Source organism: Diachasmimorpha longicaudata, chromosome 4 (genome assembly GCF_034640455.1).
Source record: "Diachasmimorpha longicaudata isolate KC_UGA_2023 chromosome 4, iyDiaLong2, whole genome shotgun sequence".
Classification (NCBI taxonomy): domain Eukaryota; kingdom Metazoa; phylum Arthropoda; class Insecta; order Hymenoptera; family Braconidae; genus Diachasmimorpha; species Diachasmimorpha longicaudata.
Genome location: NC_087228.1, coordinates 11,067,977 through 11,089,253, shown reverse-complemented (window position 1 = coordinate 11,089,253; position 21,277 = coordinate 11,067,977). Strand labels below are relative to the sequence as shown.

At 40.1% G+C, this 21,277-nt stretch overlaps 5 protein-coding genes across 10 annotated transcripts in view; 2 read left to right on the top strand and 3 right to left on the bottom strand.

Moving 5' to 3' along the window:
- The window catches only part of How (held out wings), a 34,228-nt gene extending 28,909 nt beyond the window's left edge, over positions 1-5,319 (bottom strand). For all 5 annotated transcript variants that reach the window (XM_064119664.1, XM_064119666.1, XM_064119665.1 and 2 more), the window contains exon 1: positions 4,622-5,319. In XM_064119664.1, the coding sequence (XP_063975734.1) occupies positions 4,622-4,748 (127 nt within the window). In that variant the 5' untranslated portion in view covers positions 4,749-5,319. The remainder of the gene's footprint in view (positions 1-4,621) is intronic.
- A 278-nt stretch (positions 5,320-5,597) lies between these two features.
- On the top strand, positions 5,598-19,497 carry LOC135161780 (uncharacterized protein). Of its 2 annotated transcripts, XM_064119672.1 has the most exons (3): positions 5,598-5,692; positions 15,438-15,484; positions 16,777-19,497. In XM_064119672.1, exon 3 carries the CDS (start codon positions 16,820-16,822, stop codon positions 17,417-17,419), a length of 600 nt encoding a protein of 199 aa, XP_063975742.1. In that variant the 5' UTR covers positions 5,598-5,692; positions 15,438-15,484; positions 16,777-16,819; the 3' UTR covers positions 17,420-19,497. The 2 variants fall into 2 exon arrangements, with proteins under 2 accessions (XP_063975742.1, XP_063975741.1); XM_064119671.1 differs by lacking the exons at positions 5,598-5,692; positions 15,438-15,484 and adding an exon at positions 16,071-16,272.
- The window catches only part of LOC135161768 (integrin beta-PS-like), a 25,855-nt gene continuing 10,178 nt past the window's right edge, over positions 5,601-21,277 (top strand). The window contains exons 1-2 of the mRNA XM_064119648.1: positions 5,601-5,692; positions 15,438-15,484. The gene's annotated coding sequence lies outside the window, so the exon portion shown is untranslated. The remainder of the gene's footprint in view (positions 5,693-15,437; positions 15,485-21,277) is intronic.
- Pit (pitchoune) lies at positions 8,872-15,766 on the bottom strand. The gene is made up of 8 exons (XM_064119655.1): positions 15,571-15,766; positions 15,375-15,473; positions 15,147-15,263; positions 14,152-15,029; positions 13,908-14,060; positions 13,632-13,802; positions 9,669-9,846; positions 8,872-9,297 (listed from the first exon to the last, which is right to left on the bottom strand). The coding sequence occupies exons 1-8, from the start codon at positions 15,665-15,667 to the stop codon at positions 9,131-9,133; spliced, it is 1,860 nt and encodes a 619-aa protein (XP_063975725.1). The 5' UTR covers positions 15,668-15,766; the 3' UTR covers positions 8,872-9,130.
- The window catches only part of LOC135161774 (uncharacterized), a 2,784-nt gene continuing 935 nt past the window's right edge, over positions 19,429-21,277 (bottom strand). Inside the window, exons 2-5 of the mRNA XM_064119659.1 lie at positions 20,558-20,861; positions 20,207-20,467; positions 19,982-20,134; positions 19,429-19,805 (exon numbers count right to left, since the gene is read on the bottom strand). Coding sequence (XP_063975729.1) covers positions 19,647-19,805; positions 19,982-20,134; positions 20,207-20,467; positions 20,558-20,861 — 877 coding nt within the window. The 3' untranslated portion in view covers positions 19,429-19,646. The remainder of the gene's footprint in view (positions 19,806-19,981; positions 20,135-20,206; positions 20,468-20,557; positions 20,862-21,277) is intronic.

Below are 21,277 nucleotides of genomic sequence, written 5' to 3'. Positions count from 1 at the left end.
GAAAAAGAAATTCCCTCCAGCTTGTTAATATTAATTTCAACCGATGAGGTTCAAGGAGGCCGTTGTTCTACGTGGCTGGAATCCACGCTGAAACGATCTCGATTACATACTTGTGTTTCTTTTTTTATTTTCGACACTTACTTTAGCTGTTTTCGCGGCTGATCGTGTCTTATCTCTAGTGTAATGCAGATCCTGTCTACTAGCAATTGAATTATAACATCTTTCTTCAACATTGATAACATGTTTTTTCAACCTATTAATCAATAAATGGGACTTTTCATTGAAATTGATTATGAAAAGTTCATTAAAAACCGATCGTTCAATGGAGTTGAAAACAGATAAATAATTGGAAGTTTTTATCACTCGTTTTCATTAAAATTCCAGATAGATTGGAAAAAGCAGCACTTTTTTCAAAAATATAGAATTATTTTTGGTTTTTCACATTAGAAATTTCATGGAATTATCTGTATAATCTAAAATAAAATAATCACTTCTTGCGAATAGAATACAATATCTTTCCGCAAGTATCTCGCAATTTGCCAGATGTACTAAACCTACTGGCAAAAAGAAAAAAATCCAATTCCTTCCAAAGTGAAACCGTCTTATCCCGTTTCCCCCATCCCCATCAACAATCAGAGAGAAAATTCAGCGACAAAATTCAGCGGATTCGCCATAACCAAAGACGTGAAAGTCAACGGTGCTGACCGCCCACTCGGCGTCCATTCACGTTGTCCCCCTCATGTTGTTACCAGCGCAACGATCGCACGCGTCGAGAGTAGAGTATCCCCCTGGCTCTCCTTTTATTTTCCACCGTCCACTGTACGTCTCGGTTGATCTCGCAAGTGGAAGGCGAGTCGAGAGGATAAATGAAACAAGAATGAAGAAAAAAAAAAATATAAATGAGAAGAAATCGTGAACTGGTCGTTCTCACTGTATTGCCTTTTAGGGCGAAGCACCAGCCTCGGACTGGATCCACCGCTATAACACCATTACCGAAACCCGTACGTGTGGATGAGTTTAAACAAACCACTCCTTTTCACTTGTGCCAAAAGAGAAGTTACAGCCAGAATAAAAAAGAAAAAAAAAACAAGTATTTGAGGGGAGAGAAGTTGAAATTATTTTACGAGATATGGATAAAATTCATACGACGAATAAATTGAATTATTCACTTGGAGTAGTGATGAACATATTATATATGCTAAATGATTTCCCAGAATGTTCACTACCAAGAGAGCCATTGAAGCATTTTAAAAACAGTGGATGACAGAATATGTCTACACGGAATTTTCGAAGAGTCAAAAAGAAAAATCATTGAGATGGATTTTTCATCAGAGCACGATTAATTTATTAGCAATTCAAAAAATCAATGCGGTATCATTTAATTCTCTCAAACGAACGTTGGATGATGTTGCCACTCGCACACGAGTTTACGCTAACGTTAAAGGGGTCGGGAGGGGGTGCGGAGGGGGTCAAGAGAATTACATATAAACGAGCGCGTGGTACGAGAAGGCGAAAAGAAAACGGCTGAAGTAACCGAGACGCCTTTGGTTGTGTTGGCGAGCCGAAGGAGGCAGAGTTGGGGGGGCTCCCTTATGCGAGATCCCCGACTTCGCCGTTCATGAGAAGGAATGCGGCCGCGGCGGCAGGGGGGAACATGTAGTGGTGAGGGCGGGAGTAGGGCGGAGGCAGGGTCACAGAAGCTGGGGTAGGGGAAGAGGATTGGAGGACGAGGGGGGTCGAGGACCCGCAGGAATTTGTTGAATATCTCTGGCAAGTTGAAGTAACATGAAAAAAAAAACGCAAGTAACGGGATGGATAAATAAATGTGTCGAGTTTGGGAGGGAAGGTTGCGGTGGAGACAATGCCTTGGGGCAATTACACTTGGCGATGAGTATTTGAATGCGGTAGATTATTTATTGTTCCCAATTCGGGGTGTGGAGGGAATTTTAATTATTGCCAGTGATATTTTGCGGGAATTAGCTCTGCTTGTACGCACATGTTTTATGAATCTATAATTAAAAATTGTAAAATAAGTAATTGCAAGAGGTACTCGTTGCCTCCTTCCCAATTCGCTGTCAATTATCGTCATGTGACTATGAGGAGTCAGACATTACCACCGGCACCACAAAATGCCTCAGTATGAGACAGTAACGGGGGTGACAAGCCAGATACATTTCGAAAGGACAACTTCACAGAAAACTCGCCCATTGGACGACGCATGTGTTCTATTCGCGCCACTGGGTCACCGAGAAAACTCGTTGGACGAGGTTGAAATAGAGCCGGCTAATGCAACGACTCAACACTGGGTAAATTCCTTGAGAATAAAAAAGCGATAATAATGAATTGGAATTTAAGAGAGTATTGTGGACAGCCTTGACAAGTGACGCAAACTTCCTTCAATTAAAATCACATCAAAATAGTGGGAGATGATGATCCGGGATGAAGAGGAGGGGAATGAATTGGGTTGGGTTTTTGGGTCGTTTAAAATACGCGAGTTTTCGGAGCGAAGGAATAAAATGCATCAGTGCAAAAATTTTGGGATTTATGCCAGGGAAGTCGTTAATATGACGTGATGACGTGCATGAAATATTTATTTTTGTTTTTTTTTTCACTCTGTGACAAAATGCCCACTTGGCGCTAACATTGGGGAGAAGTATTTCCGGTTTTCGAAATATCGTGTGAGATTTTCTCTTTCAATTGGTTGATTTTCCTTGATTTTCGCGGAATAATTTGAAGAATTTGAAATGATTTCCAAAATGTATTTCAAGAATTGGAATTTCCACGATAAAAATTCCTTGAAATTTTCCCTCAATTTCCTGATGGAAAAAAAATAATAGCTGTTTTCTCTGCGTGCCGTCACGATTTCCTCTCCATAATGACTCATTTCTAATTTGTCACTAGTTGAAAGAAAAACCCGTGTTTTATGAATAAATCCCGCAAAGCTGAACTGAAATTTATTGAAGTGAATTGATCTCTCGGTATTCCACTGGGAATGCGAATCGATCTTACTCCCCATGGCATATATAATAAATATGGTGCGAGACATTGGGCTTCTCGGAGTGGTGCCCTCAGGGAGTGAAGCTCGGCTGCGACCGTTGAAAAAAAAAAAAGTCACTTCGACCAAAGGGAGTGGAGGAGAAATACGTACCGCTGGAATTGCAAATCGAGTTTAATTAAGCTCTCGAGATTCCAGTCGTGGCGGCACTTGGGGCTCGGCGTCACTTTTATCGCAACGAATATCTTTTTGAGATGAAAGGGAACGACGTTGACAAGGTCGCGTGAAACGGCGCATCGGGCAGAAAATCGAGACGCTCTTTATTTTTCATTACCATTATTTATCATAATAATCTGCGGTTTTTTGTTTCCCCAGTCGAGCAAGAGAGACAAAGAGAGAAGTAAAACGAGAATGTAGTTGACAAACCTGAACTCGTTGACCTTTTTTTCGCTTAATTCACGATAAAATCCCGTTCGCCACTGATAAAATGACGGAATTAGCTATTTGTATGAATGCAAAAAGTATTTTCGACGATTCTTCTCATAGTTACACACATCTAAATTCCCCCGTAGCGCATTAGATTCGAAATGAACTGTGAAAACCGAAAATGGCAATATTCTTTCGCGTTTTCTCGTGAAAAAAAAAATAGTGACAAGGTCTGGTAGCACCTGGTCCCCCGGTCTTGACGTTCTCCAACGCGGCAAAAACGTGTATATTTGTTCGACAAACATACCACAAACTTCCAACATCACTTGCGTCTCAGTCGAGACCATATAAACCCATTACCTCCCATCTTCGTGCGAATGGCATCTAAAAATACTCAAAAATATCTGACAATTCCACGAACAAATCCCCGCCCGCCGGCAAAATTCCAAACCCAGCGAATTCCATCGATCAATCGATTGAATGTGGACTAACTCCAGAATGGAATTCTCAAACGTCGTGCACGTGACAACTATGGGGCCAAGGTTTTCCTGGAGGTTGGGAATAAGTCAAACGTATTTCTCATTTTTTTTTCTCTTACTCTCGGTAAATAATTCCCCAACGGCCTTGCGTATCTCACCGAGAGCTCTTTAAAATCCCTTCTCAAACACCCAGACAAGTTTCAAATAATGACGATTGAAAAATAAAACCACGTGACACGCGATGATTCACAATTTCAATTTAATTATTATCCCCTGTATTTTCAGGAATGACCGAATACAATGGAATAAACCTCATTCCACGTGATTCACATGACTAAACTCGACAATACGAAGGCGCTACCACGTGACATGTTCCGCCCATTCTCACATTTGTCCGCAGGCTTGTAAAATATTAATTCATAGAATATGCATGCAACAATAAGGGGAAATTATCGGAGTCTCCATCACTGGAAAATTCAATCTCGAGAACGGCTCCAATTTTTCGTAAAAAATTTTTTTGCAAAGCCCATTAAAATTTCTCCTCAAAATGAAACTCAATGTTTGCTCTCAGAACAAAAGTGAAACTTCTCTCACAACATTTTTTAATGTTAAAATACCCCGCCATCAGATTTATCTCCAGGCAAGGAAGCTCCCCGATATTTTCAACAATTCAAGTCCCTCAACTAAAATAATAATAAAGGCATGGATTTCAATGACTCACCTTCATCCAGCAGTCTCTCGACATGTATGAAGACATTTGGAAAAGCAGCGAGCTGCTTCCTGTCTTTCAGCAACTGTGACAGATAGTCCGCTATGCTCTGAGTGGTAGTGTTGGTATTATCACACATATTTGTAACTGAACGATACCAGGAACCAGAAATTTTGTGAAAATAAAAAAATAGCAATTATGGTCAACTACTCCAGCGTCACTCGAGAGTAATACTGCGCCCGTAGCTCAGTTAGCGAGGGGGGAAAAAAAATAAACACTGGCCCGCTGGGTGTTGCAAATACCACTCGTCCGGTCGCCCCGAGTCGTGATAGTTCTCCGTACGTGAGTCCGTTGATGGTCTATCCTCTCCTGCGATTCGCAAAGCCGAAGTGGAATCGTTTGGGATATGTCAGAGGGAGAGAAACGATGGGAAAAAAAAAACCAACTATCGAGTGAGCGACAGAGACGGAGGGGCAAAACAGTCCCTCTGTCGCATGAGTCGAGGCCTTTTCACAGTGTTCAATCAGTTTTCACTTCAACAATTCAACATCGGGGGCATGAAAAAAACGTTAGACTCTTTCGAATTACGGGGAAAAACAGAAATTACTGAGGAATTTTATCACGCACGCGCACAACTGTACAATCGTTTCAGAACTGCGCGATTCCTCGTCTGCTCGATCGTACCGACCTGCCTCTCTGCCGTCTTCTTTCCCAAGACTAGCCGCACCTCCCTTCTTCTTGCCACGGCCATTGGAGATAATCGAGTGCGCATGCCCGTGGGAGGGAGACTGTACGCAGGCGCGACTACGACGGCGTGCGGAGGTACACACACATTCACAAGGAATGGTCTACCGAGGCTTCCCGCCCACTACCATATACGGCCTCCGCGTCCCTACGAGACTTGTGTACAAACCCCAGAGGAAGTGATGGACAACGGGGAAAGGGAGGAAAAGTGGATGTGAGAGTATAAGGGGCGATGAGGAGTGTGGAGAACTTGGCTGCTGTTTGGACGGGCCCTGGACTGCAGGATTCGTTTCATCATGTGTTTTCCGATTACTCGGGCTTTTCGACAATTTCACGGAGGTGAGTACCCTCTCGGAGGCTTTTATGACTTTCAGGATGTTTATTTTATTTTTGGGGCTTCTTTTTAATTTGGAGGTTTTTACGGGTGCACCAGCGACCGTTAGGAGCTCCCTCCGGGGCTTATGCTGAGAGAAAAACTCTTTCATCAATTTTTTTCGGTCATTATGTTCATTAAAAAAATATGGCGGCCATTTTTTCACGCATTACATGGTTTGGGAATATGCAGAAAGACTCTACAAGGCTTTCTTCGTGAATATTATGTTAGGGACTATTTTATTGGTCGAATGGGAAGTCGGAAAAGGAATGGCGATTACATGGGTGGGTTCAGAGACATTAGGAGGCTCGTTCCCAGGCAAAATATTGAGAGGAAATTTGTCGATCAGAGATTCTCATATTTTTCTTCTCAAAATGGATATCATCTCGCGTAGAGCTGTTATTTCACGATGATGACTGGAATATCTCGAAGAAAATTGATCTCTTCATCATCAATAACCCCTGTGTAGCATCCTTCATCCAGCCACATTGCAACATGTATATCAGCAATTCGCTGATGCGTAACGGTCGGCCGGTACTACGCTCGTTAGAAAAGCGAATGCCATGATGCTGGGTATTATAACACTCGAGGAAGCAAACAACCGCCCCCAGATGACCCAAATCTCTTCACCATAGTTTAAAAACTGATGCCCCACACTCTTTCCCGTGCTACGTCAAACAGTCCACCTGTGTATTATGCTAAAGAAAACTTGGGGTCGGCTTTCGTAATTGAGGAAAAGACTGGTGTTACACTCACTAATATCAGATCCAACTCGTTCGTAATGCGAGAAGGCGTTTTTGTATAATTATGGTTTCGTGACCTGGACGGGCGTGAAAAGAGTAGCTGTATAAATGGACATTTTTAAAACTAAAAAAGCGTTCAAAACATATCGTTCAGGGAATCCGGAAAAGCCTCGGACAGCGTGGCTAGTAGATTCATAGAATACTATGAATTTGAGCTTTGAAAAAATCTTCAAGACGCTCAACTAATCATTCGTCAAGAAAATTCAATTTCCGAGTGGATTCGACAGCGCCACATCGTTACCATCCCAGTGATACATTTCAGTTTACGATGTATTATTCATAAACTGACAACCCACTCATACAAATCCTGCTGCGCAGCTCATCGAGTCATGCTTCCAGCCTCGACTGTTCACAAACTGAGTATAAAGCACATACACAGTGCAGGAATAAAAAGAACATACTTGAGCATATGAGCAATATCGAGCGGAGAATTTTATCCATTTTTCTTCATGCATACTCAATAGCAAATTACCCAGGAATAAAAATGGTACTTGTGGCGTAAAATTACCATAGAAAATTACGCATTACGAATACAAGGAAAAAAAAAGGGAAACGGGATAATTTTCCAGATTCTATCACTCGATCAGAGAGAAGTTCTCGGCTAAAAGCCAAGTGTCACGCTCGAGCGAAAGGCGAATAACATATGAGATTTTTTCCGACCTAGCAGAGTACTCAACTTGGAGATGAAAAAAAAAATTAAATATCTCCTGGATAAAAACGATACTGTTCTTGAATTGGAGTTGCAAGTAGCAGAGTCATTAAGACTAACGAGAATTTTACAAAACTAGTCCTAGCCCCTGTGATTTTACCTTTTTCGAATGTTTGTGGATGTGTTTAATGCATGTAGAGGGGGAGAGAAAGCTTGAACGATACGTGCGTGGGTTTTGATTCTCTTCTCTACGTCTTTTCATTTCATCATTTTGCTGTCTTTTTGGGACCAGACATCCCCAGCACTTCTGATTCTTCCAAAAGTCTGTGGAAATTAGATAGGATATTTTTTCTGGCCATCACGAAGATGATATTGATTTACTCTCAGTTATTTTTTAAATTCCGTCATAGGGAAGCGATGTTTACCCCTGGTTTGTCATGTAAATTCCTCTAACACCCGTATCAGATTTTCTTCATCACCCAAGCCACTGACTCACAGTGAAAGAAGTCCTTGACTGTTGTATTTATGAATGACTTCAAGTCATCGACAGAAAAATAATGAATAAACCCGTTGAGATCATCATAACCGACAGTTTAATATTCACCATTCTCACTCATATTTTTCCCCAGCGCAAACGTCTCGGTAATGACTCCTTGCATACCAGTTGACGTCTAACTGAAGTGAAATGCCTGCGTTAAAACGCAAATTCATGCCAACAAAATGCCCCAATGATCCCACATTCTTGACTCGGATCACTAGTTTTAAAATTCTTATAACTACCTGGAACATAATTATATTACCAGCATAATCACACGCCCCTCCACCTCTAATCACGAAAAACATGGATAATTCCCACGGCAATCTCATCCCAATGGTCTTAAAACAGCAATTTTACTCCTTAAACGATGAGAGTTGAAAAAAAAAATAAAAATTGCAACTTTCGCTAGTTGGAGCGGAAGCGATTCATCCAGAGCACGTGAAACCTTAGAAATATAAACGTCAAATGCTTTGGCGCCAGATAAATATCTGCAAAACTCATGCCTCACAGGGATAAATAAACGAGCAACCACGTAACTATTGACACATGCCCCTATTCTCAAGACAGAAGAAAGTGAAAAGACGAGTAAATAATTGAGAGGGAAAAAGAAGAAAAAATATTCACAAAATGAGATCGATTAAAATTAATAAACCATTGAAATGTCAATAATCGTCTAGTATGTGGGTATGAAAAAGAAATGATCAAAGGTATTGGGATCCTTGAGTACCGCCTCGTCTGTGTATCCCACGGGCGTTACCTTCTATGCTTCGTCCGGCGCCTACACACATATTGGTTAATGTAAAGTTAACGTTGACGTCACGTACTCGAACCATAGATGGGCCTGGCACACGACCACGTGGGCGATCACCACTGAGCATAAACGTTATAAATTATATGCCTATTTTACTAAAACGACATTCTCTTCAACTGCGTATATATTTTCTTTAAACCACATACGTGCCACAAAATAATGAAAAGAATCATTCATTCGAAGCCAGAATTTTCATTCGTCGAGTTGTGGGCGTTGGACTGACAATTCCTGATCATTCCATCTCTTCGAGATCTTTCGATTTTTAGTCAGTCATTGTAGAGCGAATTTCAGAGAATCACTGTCGAGTGGTTTCGTTAAAAAAAGTATATAGAAGCTGCAAAAAATTTTATGGAGTTTTTTTTTATAATTGTGAGGATAGTTCACCTACAGGTGTAGTTGGACCGTCAATGAAGCATTATTTACTCACAAAAACAAGTACTCTTTATCTGAAAAATACACGTTTCAATTTGTCTCATTCCATTATGCACGATTGCACAATGATACTGTACATTGAATAATAGATATACATTATTTTGCATACCAATGTAGCCAGTGAATCAAGTAAGATAAAACTATTCATGAATGCGCTGCCATTATTATAGATTATCTCGAGAATTGTCGTTGATCATTCCTTCCTTTTCCCACCTGTCGAAAATGCTTGGTCCTCTCAATCTGCTTTCCACCGCTACTGTTGTTCATATTTTTGAAGTATCCGTAACCACCTCCACCGAGACGTTTTCGAGGTCTCGAGTTCTTACTGACTCCCACTTCTACAAGAATATCATTAAGGAAACAATAATGTGAATTATGTCCAATAATATTGAACAATTTGGCGGGGGTTCTTGGAGATGATCAAAATGGAAAATGGAAAAGAATAAAAGAAGACAGGAAAGTTTTCCTTCGGCGGAGAATCACCATACAGCTTCGTCACTCAGACAAGTTCACGGTGAGCCCTACCAAATTAGGTGGAGAGGGCCCACGCGAATCTTGAAAAAGGATAATGGTTGAAAGGTGCTAAGATAAACAACCTCAAGAGGCATTGCTGACCCGTTGGCAGATATTCTGACACCCTAACCAATTACTATTAGTCACAATGAATGGCGTTCTCATGATATTCAGTCATTATTCAAAAAAAGGATACTCAGATCAACTGCAGGTGGTACTGTAAATCCAAACGATTTGCCAACTTGGATGAGATCCAGGGTTTCAACGTCGAATATGTGTTTCAAGTGATGGGAATCGTAGGCACGGACGTACGCTTTGAATGCCTCCTTTGCTGACAGGTTCAGGAAGTAGTTCTTCGATACTAATTTCTCCAGCTGTTTGAGACAAAAAAAATTAGAATGTCAGGGACAATCAATTACAATTAAGCTTTAACTGGGATGTCGATAAAATGTTAGCAATCAACATCTGAACGCTAGTATTTTTTAAATAGCCTGATAAGTTTAAATAAATCTGCAAATCATTGCGATCTTTGACGAATGGCTTTGGCTTTTTCAATCTGAACGCCTACTGTTGAAGCAATATCCAGAGTAAAATTGTTTTGGTATTCCAAGGATTCACCACTGATGATCTATCTCCACGCGGAAGTTATTCAGAGTCCAGCTGCGTGCTGGAACTCTTGCTAACTGACAAGTCAGCATAGGGCACTGCTGTCGTATAAATCATTCCTTCAAAACGATCACTGAGAGTTGCCTTCAATCTGTTTGATATTGAGGAAATAATAGCGATGATCGTCTGAATTGGAACGCTGATATTTTGCAGTAAAATATTTTCATTTTTATTTTATCATATTCTATGATATATTGACTAAAATTATCTTCTTCAAATGGGGAGTTGAACCAATGCCCCCCGTCGTTCACCCAAACTTCATTAATATCGATCATTATGGATCACTTGAGCTACCTAAGGCAATAATCAGGTCCTCAATTAGATCTCCCTGGTGTCACAATCCATTCCCTCAGCTACTCGTGCAATTTATTCAAAAGAGCATCTAAGATAGCAGTACGTAGGTGGCGGAAACCTTGAGAATTACCCAGTGTATGAGTACAATCACGTGGATAAAACTCAACATTGTATATATAAACCGTGAAAAAAAAATTTTTTCCATGTATGACACAGTAGATCGTTTAATTTAATGTCTTTATGACGCCCACTTTATTCTGCGCCAATAATCATTCAGTTTTGCATAAAAATAATGGCAGGTGCCTGATTTCAAATGCAAAAATGTGATTACATGCATGAATACCAGGCAATTAACAAACTGAAATGATTTTATGGAAAATTTATTTTCTGGGATAATAATGAAATTTGAAGGAACAGAATTTTACCGTATTTTTTTCAAAGCTCACATTTCTCCCGTAAAAATAAATAATTCCTCGCAAATCATCCACCGAAATGGTGGCTCCCTTCGAAAAAATGATTTGTACTCTTCTAAAATCGAGGATTAGCCGGTGAAAACGAGGTCCCCAACCCAGAAACACTCGACAATTTTCAACAAAGTTGACCGTAATATTTAGCCCAGCCCGATATACACCACTAAAATGCATAAATATACGTGAGCCAGCAATTCTCGACTTAGATTAACATCGCTGGCCCTGATGCAGAAAAAGGATCGCGCAATTCATAAATTGGCCTTTCGCCGAGAAGAGTCAGAAGGCAGAAGAACAAGTTGGCTATCCAGTGGAACCGGTAGTCACTGTTCCAGGGATAATAAGAAGACGAAGTAAGGGCGGCAATGAAAAAAAAAAACGATAAAAAAAGAAGAATAAAAAATAAAATCCGGATCATACACGAGGGCAATATAATCCGATATCCCCTATGGATTCAGCATATGAATCTGTTACACTCCGAGGGAGTGGTTATGGACACGAACACACTTGGCATCAACGCTCCACTAGCGTGGGCGCCATACCCATCTTTCTTTAATATCATTTTTTTTTCTTTACTCATTGCCTCGTTGACTGCGCAACTAACCCGAGAGACTGACCTCGAAACTACCAGCTAAAGAGATTGACTCTCTTGAAGTTAAAAAATATGTTTGCATAGGCCAGTGATAGCCTAGAACAATTCTCCCTGGTATATGACAACAGAGGACGAGTACTTGAGTCACAAATGTGCAGAAGAAAATTAGTTTCTATTGTTTCAAGCTCCTAATTAGTTATGACATGGCTGTTCATTGTTACGTATGGCAACCTTCGACGAGGGAAATGTTAACACCCGACTAACGATGCAGAGAAGAAAACCATTAGCTTCACCAGATTACGGGAAGATCGCTTGATTAATTTGTTCAATGAGTGCTACAAGTTTTTCCCCTAGAAAGTTGCAGAGAAGAGACTTACGAAGACAGTCACGCGAAAATTTGAATAATTAGGCTATTAAAATGACATTGTTTGATAATGCTGTAATGTTGCAATTTTCCACGCTGATGGAATGAAAAACATCTACTGAGATCATCGATTGGAGTCAGACTGCTTGGCAACGTGCAGCGCCCATGAATAAATCAATTTGTCTTTTTATTTCATCTTTATCTAGCTACCATCGACACTGGTAGCCCGGCATTGTTCTACCTGAGGGTATAGTTGCGGCACGTTTGTCGATGTCTGATAACCGAGTTTAGGAATCATTAATTGCGATAGAACTTCTCAGGTCTTGTCAATTCTCATGCATTGCAACGATTCGCCAAGTTCTTCCCAAAATTCTCACCATAAATGCAGATAGATTATGCTCTCAATTGAATTAGCACAAGCAGCAGAAAAAAAATGTAATAAGTAGACGATGAAGAGGACTTTCATCAGTGAATTGCCCTAGTCTCCGAGAGAATTCAAGCCTTTTTAGGCCCGTCTCGACCCACGTGCCTAGATCGAGTGCATTTATCCAATGAAAGAATCGATTCACCCATTTACTTGGAGCATCCTCACCCCAGCTACAATTAACGTAACATAAAGCGAGGGAGTTGGCTCGTATCAATTAGACACCAGTGGCTAATAAGGTCAACTAACTTTCCACTGCCAATGAATCCTCTTCATTCTCACTGTCTACTAGCTTCCCCCTTCGTCTCTTCAAGCAGATAATCCACCATTTTTTTTTTCAAAGATGGATTAGCTTGTCAAGATTATCAGCAACTACTCACGTGTAAATACATCCGGATGCTCGCAATCATTTCTGCGAGCACCGAGTGCTTCGATAATTAGCGCAAAACTAGTGGAACCGGAATATCGAGTGATATTCACTCTTATTTTCAAAACAATCGCGACGATAATTCATAACGAAGGGCTGAGACTAGAAAATTGTTGGCTTTCTGAGAAGTGTTTCAAGTTGCTCTTGAGTGCACTACGTACTTCACCGGATAATACCACTTGCTTGATGTTTATATCAGTAAGTTTGCTGCGTACCAAGTACATTCGAAGATGGCTGAACCAAGATAACTCAATTATACTCACAGCTTTATTATATAGTTCATTCTCCAGTGTTTTACGACTGATCATTCCGAGAAATAGACTCGAGGAATTTAGATACAAGACACATGCTGGCTTTTTCAAGGATAAACGTGTCTCACTTTGTGCACCTTTTAAAGTGTGCGAAAATAAAGGCGTATGGTTATGAATTACTGATGAAGGCAATTGTGAAGTAGTATTGTCCTCTTTGTGTTACTCGTCCATCCATTAATTAGTGATTGATAATTCACGACTCATTGTCGAATTAATGGGGCTTCGTGAGGATGATTTATGGAGATTATTAGGATAATAGAAAAATAGATAATTCGCACATCGTGTCTGATTTTACTTGTTGAATTACTCTGATGGGATGAGGACAGATGAAATAGTTGTACGTGAGTCACAACGAAAATGAGCGTTGGCGAAAATCCACCATGATTTATCGTGCTTTATGATGCTATTTGTGCACGTATTTCGTGAAGTTACACCAGTCGAGATGAATTATCAGCAGCACAGAATTCAGATGAAATTTTGTTTATGCAGAATAAATAAATGTTCTACTGAACGGGACTTCAGGTGTCCGAACCTCATGTTAATTATTGAAATAGTCGAGCTATCCGAATAATGTTTGGTTAATTCATAAAAATTGAGATCGAGAGGATTTTTACCTGCAGTTGGATGTCAGCTATTTTCTTCCATGAGAACTCAAATTCGTTGACAGGCACACGCGCTTGTTTTAGGTACCGCAAGAAACCAAGTTCCTCCGGTCGGAGGATCAGGAGGGCGTGCCCACTGCTTCCTTCACCACGAGCTGTTCTACCAACTCTGTGGATGTATTCCTGAAAAAAAATTGAAAAAATTCAATTTTTTTCTTGAGACATGACGAATTATATCAGAAGAATTTTTTTACGTATTTTTTTCTGCATATTTTGGGCGTTATTTACCTTAGGATCATCTGGAGGATCCAACTGGACAATCCAGTCAACATCGGGAATATCGAGCCCCCTAGCAGCCACATCAGTGCATAATAAAATCCCAGACGTAGCATTACAAAACTGGAAAAAAGTGGTAGTGCGTTTCGTCTGCTTTTGCTTTCCCTAAAACAAAAATTAAAATGTCCTTGTCCATTATTGTCGTTCCTCCATGGAATAATCTACCAATAGAGGCTGTTAGAGGTCATTAACTCACATGAATACTCATCACGGGCAGATCAATGTAATTCAACAGTTCGTGATGATATTTAACAGACATACAAGATGAGAAGAACACCATGACTTTTTTATTCCGATTTTTCTTGAGGAATGTAAATAACAGGAGAAACCTCTTCTCACTTGGACAGACGACATAGCCTTGCTCCAATCCCTCCACGGTCGCCTTTTCCTTCTCATCATCAACCCCAACGTAAACGGGCTCCTTTTTGACAGCCAGAGTGGTCAGAGCCTCGATCTTCTTCGTTTGCGTAGCACTGAATAGCATTGTCTGCCTCCTCTTGGGAAGAAGATTGATAATCTGCTTCAATTCTTCCTCGAAACCCACGTCCAAGATACGATCAGCTTCGTCAATGATCAAGCAGTTCAGGTTTTTGAACAGGAAGTCAGGGGTATTCTGGAGATGATCCAAGAGTCTTCCAGGTGTTGCTACAACAATGTTAACACCTTTCGTGAGCTTCTGAGCCTCTGTCTGTCTGTTTGCACCCCCCATCAGGAGCCCATACGTGTGGTGGTGGTACTTCATCAATTCCTTCAGAACACCGAATGTCTGCATCGACAATTCTCGAGTTGGGGAGATGATGATGCATCCAGTACCGTTTCTAGGCATGAGTTTCAGTTTATTCACTAGTTCAATTGCTGGGATGAGGAAGGCCAGGGTCTTTCCAGAACCAGTCCTGGCAGCTCCGACTAAATCGCGTCCCTCTAGGAGAGGGGGAATCGCACGGGCTTGGATCTCTGTCATGTTCGTGAAGCCCATGTCTTCAATTCCCTTTAGCGTCTGCTCACAGACTTTACCTTTAAGGGAGGAGAAGGCAGGATTGTTGGCTACATCAAGACCAACTGAGGAGCCGGGGACTTGATGTTGAAAATGAAAAAAATATAAAATTATTTTTCTAATTCGTAATATTCGTGATGAAAAAATGTTCATAGGAAACAATTAAATTGTTCATTGGAGAGGAGGAATGGACTTACGTGCAGGTTCACTCTCTTTATTCTCTTGTGATTCTGATTCGTTTGTATTGGAATCTTCATCCTCTTCTGGAGGATTTTCCGGGTTTTCAGGAGATGGTTGCACCTTTTTTTTCTTCTCTGTAGAAAAAGAATTGTAGGAATCAATCAGTAAAATCGTTGCGAAGTCGATGGAAAATTCGGCTCAAATTATTTTGTGATTTCTAAAATTTGGATTCAATGGAAACATACTTTTAATTGGGGTGTCCTCAGCACACGGCCTCTTCTGATTAATTTTTTTCTTCTTGTTCACAGGTTGCTCGGGCACTGTATTCTCCTCCCCGATAACATCTGCAGTTAATGTGAGTAATGAATGAATTTTATTCGAAAGTCGTGGTCAAAATACAATCATAACCTATACAAAAATGTGTAATTAACATTGACTCACCGTTTTTCCGCTGTGCTTCACGCTCCTGAATAATTTTTAATTTGTGCTCTTCTCTCTTCTTTATTTTTCGCATCAAAACTTTATCCGGAACTGACATTTTCGCGGAATTAATTAATCAAAACTTCTCGAAATTCAAAAATCTCAGACGTCCATGCGGGAATGCATGTGCCGAGTGAAGTTTTAAAGGAAGAACTAGAAAAGCGATCTAGGGACCCTGGGAAGATTCTCACTTCCCGTATCTTTAGTCGGTAAAGTTGAACTCGAACGTATGACTTTAAAAAAAATCTGGACATTCTGCAAGTACTTTGATTTGGTTTTTCGGAAGATATTCGTTTCATTTAATCGAATAAGGTTTCGATATTTCAAGAAAAATTTGCGAATAGTCCATTTTTCTTCTCGCGATTTTTAAAAGTCCCCCGGAAAACTCCACTAGCGCTCTTCCTCCCGCTTTTTATCGCCCCTCGAGGAGGCGTGACAGCAGATAAAACTTATCAAATCACGTCGTGAATTCATCAGTGTGTGTACACCAGCTTGACGGATTGTCAAATCGTACTCGTGTCATATTCATATTCCCAGTAAACCTCCAGTAACACTCAATTTCCGAAAATTTTCGAGAATGGAGACGTATGAGAGTGTTTTGCTAGTTAAATCCGAGGTATTCGTCTTTAAAATACCTCCAAGGCCCTCAAACAGAGGACACAGGTAAGTGAAAACCCTTCACTTACCATCTATCGCATTTATTTTACCGTTATTGCACCTCCAGTTTCTCAATGACAGGAAATAAGTTCTATGACAGTAATGAGGCATTTTTTGCTGAATATCACCCAACAATTTACTTCCACTGATTAAAAAAAAATTGTGTTCCGAATTTCCTTTGACGAGGATGTTATCACGCCTCTAATCACCATAAGCGATAATTTTAATTAATCAGCTCTACTGAATGTATTTCCGCTCAAACACGTGCGTATTTCTTTCCTTTCTATATTTTCTCCCCTTTTTTCATAAAAATTTGAAAATACAATTACGCTCTCATTCTGATTGACATCGATCGTCCACTGACTCCTTGTTTATAGGGCAATCTACTCTATTTATTCTATCCCGTGCTCTCTCAACACCAGATAATAATTTCCTAGTAAATCTCTCTCGACTATTTTAAAAACAAATTCTTTCCAACTCCCTCCAATGCTGACGTTATGACTCATCCAGAGCCGCAGATTGGAACCTCCAGGAGCCATCGTGGACCGGAAGGATGCGTCTGGTATCGCAGGGTGATTCAATAACACTCAAATTAGAGGATAAAATATCGGGAGAACTGTTTGCAAAATGTCCCATCGACACATACCCAGGAATAGCAGTAGAACCAGTGACAGATTCGTCCCGTTACTTCGTCCTGAGGATTCAGGACGACAACGGCAGATCGGCATTCATAGGTGTGGGCTTCCTAGACAGATCTGACAGTTTTGATCTAAATGTCGCCCTCCAGGACCACTTCAAGTGGCTGAAGAATCGCGATCAGATTGAGAAGGAGAAGGAACAGCCCAAGCAAGAGTTAGATCTACGATTCAAGGAGGGTGAGACTATCAAAATCAACATGAAGATCACAAAGAAGGATGGAAGCGAGGTGTCGTCTAAGAATAAACAACGACCCCAGGGAGGATTGGGACTACCACCACCACCTGGAGGGGTGAAAATTGCTCCACCACCACCCAAAACTCCAACGTCATCGCCTGCTCATAAACCAGCTCAGAATCAGGGTGGCTCGGAGTGGGGGGAATTCGCTAGTGCATCCCAGGGACAACAGCCAGCAACTTCTCCTGGATCAACCAATGCCAGTTGGGTGCAGTTTTAATTCTCCCACAAATATCTGCACGCTCTTGTTCAATTTGATTGTTAAAACATGTTGCGAAACACGTCTACTTCGCACATAAAATGTAGAAGTTGTTGATTATCTGATTTATCGCGAGGGCATTGGGTTTCTCAATTGATGTGAAGCGTAACAGAACAGAACGGAATATTGAATATGATTTTCTTTCGATAATGAATGGCTCTAGGAGAAAATTGCGTAAATATTTTTTTGTTGCAAATTTCCTCAGCTACATTGACCTTCTTGACATATTTTGACTTGAGTTGGTTTTTAAAAAGTTCGCCAGTGGAGAAATAAAATGGAATGAACTAGCATCCTCGAGCTACATCTTGAGAATATTCTCTACATTTGACAGTATTAGTCCTATCAAAGCCCGAATATTCGCATAACTCATCACAGTTGCTGTAAAATCCCGTATTAACTTCCTTCCATCCATAATACCGTACTAGTATCAATTTCAGGGAAAAGGTCATGTGATACACATGTCAGTTGTGATAAATTACGAAATGTTTGAATGGAGAAGTTGTCTGCCTGCAGTGGCCATTCTGTTCTGTTCTGTTTACAAACAAAGATGTGCATGTAGAATTTATTTACGTTGCAGCAATTTTTCACATGGAGTTGGGAAAGAATAGGGCAAAATGGACACCTGGGATGAATTTCTGAACGTTAATTACTTAATAACTGCTGGAGTTGCCGGCGGACTTGTTCTATTTTGTTGACAATTTATTATTTTGCATGATTTTTTTCTGAAATTTCTATTTCTTTTCAATTGTTCAAGTATTTTGTTTTTGACGTGAAGATTGAGATAGAATTGACTCCATTTAGCCTAAGCTTTCCCTCTCCCGGTGAAAATCCTTCAGAGCCTCGAGAGATCGCTTCGTCCACGTGGATAGGGCCTCCTTGCCACTGGCATTTGTACATAAACGATTGATTAGACGATCCACGTCTAGCTTTAAATTATTAAAGCCTAATAATAACGAACTAACAAATCAATGACTATTCACAACTTAATGTCTAGTGTCTGTTGCTTTCCCCTCTTTAATCTCACTTCACAGAGTCAATGATATTTTTTGAATGATTACAAAGTGATATATATATTCATTTTTCAGTGAGCATGCTTGTTATTGGGCTGCGTTACATGCAGATCAACCATTTTACTTTGTAAATAATGTTACCCTTTTTTCGACTCAGTGTTATCTCAGTGATGGTTGGATGGGAGAAATATTGAGATTTTTCTGAGTATGCGGATGAATATGGGGGTAAATGATTATCGTACTCATGGCCAACTGGGCAGCAGTTACACTACTTGCAGCTGTATGAATTGGAAAAATTTTTAAGTTGATTTTTTGGTCTATTAAAATTTGCAAACTGATGGATTTCAACGTTTCCCTCGATTCACTGCAACACTCATAATTATCCAAATGATTGAAACGTGAATCGGTAATGAATAAAAATAATATTGTTATACAATAGCATCACGATATCTGATTAGCATTAGTTATAAGAGAAGTGATCACTTGTCGATCGACGACGAATATTGTGGACAAAAAAACCTATATCATTCCCATGTATATTTTTCTGGAAATAAAATGAAACAATCCGAATAGTCATATTTTTTTAAGTTCCGTGGGGAGAATTATATTGACAAATTTATGAAATCAGCTTCGAAATTAGGCTGACTATTGTAGAGATCAAATATTAAATGAAAAGTACATGCGAAATATCGTTGTGTGTACCTGTTGTATTGGCGAGGCCAAATCGTATGTAAATAGTTAATAAAACTCATGTAAGATCGTTCAGCTGAGTAAATTTAAACTGAAATATACGAGGTAAAAAGGAGAAAGCCAGGCAAAATAATTTTATCAATTTTTTTTGTAGTAAAAAAAATTATTCAACACTGAACAGAAATCTGATCTTTTCATTCTGCCACGTTTTTTTCCAATCGACCGCAAGATAATACCAAAAAGGAAAAAAAAAATTATAAAAACGACAGATTGTTATCACATTCTATTGTACTGTATTATTCTTCTGATCTTCATTATAATAAATGGCATGAATTAGCACTCTCGCACAGATTAATACTCAATAGGGAGTCATGGCTGCTCGATACTCATGGATCTATCACAATTCATTGGGTTCTTTGTCTCATTCATTTTTTATTTATCTGAAATCATGTTTCTTTTCGGATTATTATATCGTCAGATTCTAAAAATTAACAACGTTTATGGCGTGGTACATTTAGCCGTAGGCCTCGCATTGTCAATGCGCGATTTAGTTGACGCTGTACAGGCCGTTGAAGTTGATCAGATGAAAGGTTTATGTTCTCGTCGTAGTCAATGGTGCTGAGGACGACCAGAAGAACCCCCAACACCTGAAGAAATCGGGTTAGCGGAATTAATTAAATTTGAAATACAAATAAAATTAATTCAACTCATCTTCTGGTGAATGAAACTAATTTTAATTATCGAGGGAGAGGGTTCAACCATATCTACGTAGGAGAAAAACGGATTCCAACACTAGAATTCCAAAACAAAAAAAATATCTTACCAAACACACAATAATGAGCAATGTATACACATGTATGCTAGCAGTGGGTAAAGACTCGACTTCCTTCAGGGCATCAGCAGCTTCCTGCAAATCAGGCTTCAACTCCAGGGCATGTCGGAGATGTACGGCCGCCTCTTGGAAGTGGCCATAAGCCTGGAAGGAGAAATAAAGAATGAAAAAACATGCAAAATTGATCATCCAGAAGTACGAACGCAGTCCTTTTACTTTGAATATCTGTCCCAGAGTGAGGTATTGCTCCCAGGCATTGCGATCTGGTGGCTGCAGCTCCAACGAACGTCTAGCTAAGTATGTCGCGTCGTCGAGGTATTGCAGGACCATTAGGACCCTTGCAAGATTCAGTAGGACTTCGGCATTATGAGGAGACACAGCCAGTGCTCTCCTGAAACACTCGATCGAACGCTCGGCATTGCCCTTTATGCGCCAGAAATTACCGATTTGGTTGTACAATTGTACAGACTTTGGTTTCTGAAAGACAATTAATTCCAAGCATTTCGAATCATGATAATCATCCACACGAGGCAAAATACACTTGGATTTTTTTCTCTATCAAAGTACCTCTCTTTTGGCCTTCTTGAGACGTCTCTCCAGCAAATCAATGTCCACATCCTCGACCTTAGTGCTGCCCTTCTTAAACATAAGAGCAACGTGTGGCTCCGGTACCAGGGGATGCTTATTCCTGTTGGCAATGCCCACCAAATTATCATAGTACGTGTAATTCACGGGTTTACCACAGTCCAGGACAATGTCATCGCACTGCTGGCCAGTTGGGCACGTACTAGGCTCGCCCGTGCCACCAGTAGACGAAGATACAGTATCGGTGATATTCGAGGGCTCCGTCAATCCGTAGGACATCAAGCGTCTGCCAATTTTTAGGTGGAGAATATTTTAAGGGGCTTTTTTAATGCTGGAAAGCACAGCAAGCCACACACAAAACACTAACTACGGGCAAAAACAGAAAACTACGGTTAGATACAGTTTCATTGCCTAGGAGTGGACCTATGTGACTAATTAATATAAAAAATGAAAAGATATTCAAAAATACATTTTTATATTTAATTTGTAACATGTTTATGTTCATAATTATACTTTATATTGGATAAATAAACATAAATGAGCTCAGAAGATATATTTTTGCAGGATTTGTCAGGGAAATGGGTCAGCAAGATATCACAATAATAACTTGATATCACACAGGCACTGGAGCAATGATATCCATACAATAGACATCTAACAATTAATTCAATCTCCTAAGAAAAACTTTGCCCGTCTCAAAAA

Coding starts and splice junctions, on each gene's coding strand:
- Pit (XM_064119655.1), bottom strand. CDS start 15,667: ATGTCAGTTCCGGATAAAGTTTTGATGCGAAAAATAAAGAAGAGAGAA. Junction 15,474..15,570: donor TGAAGCACAGCGGAAAAACG/GTGAGTCAATGT, acceptor CATTAACTGCAG/ATGTTATCGGGGAGGAGAAT. Junction 13,803..13,907: donor ATCCTCCAGATGATCCTAAG/GTAAATAACGCC, acceptor ATTTTTTTTCAG/GAATACATCCACAGAGTTGG.
- LOC135161780 (XM_064119671.1), top strand. CDS start 16,187: ATGGAGACGTATGAGAGTGTTTTGCTAGTTAAATCCGAGGTATTCGTC. Junction 16,273..16,776: donor CCCTCAAACAGAGGACACAG/GTAAGTGAAAAC, acceptor TGACTCATCCAG/AGCCGCAGATTGGAACCTCC.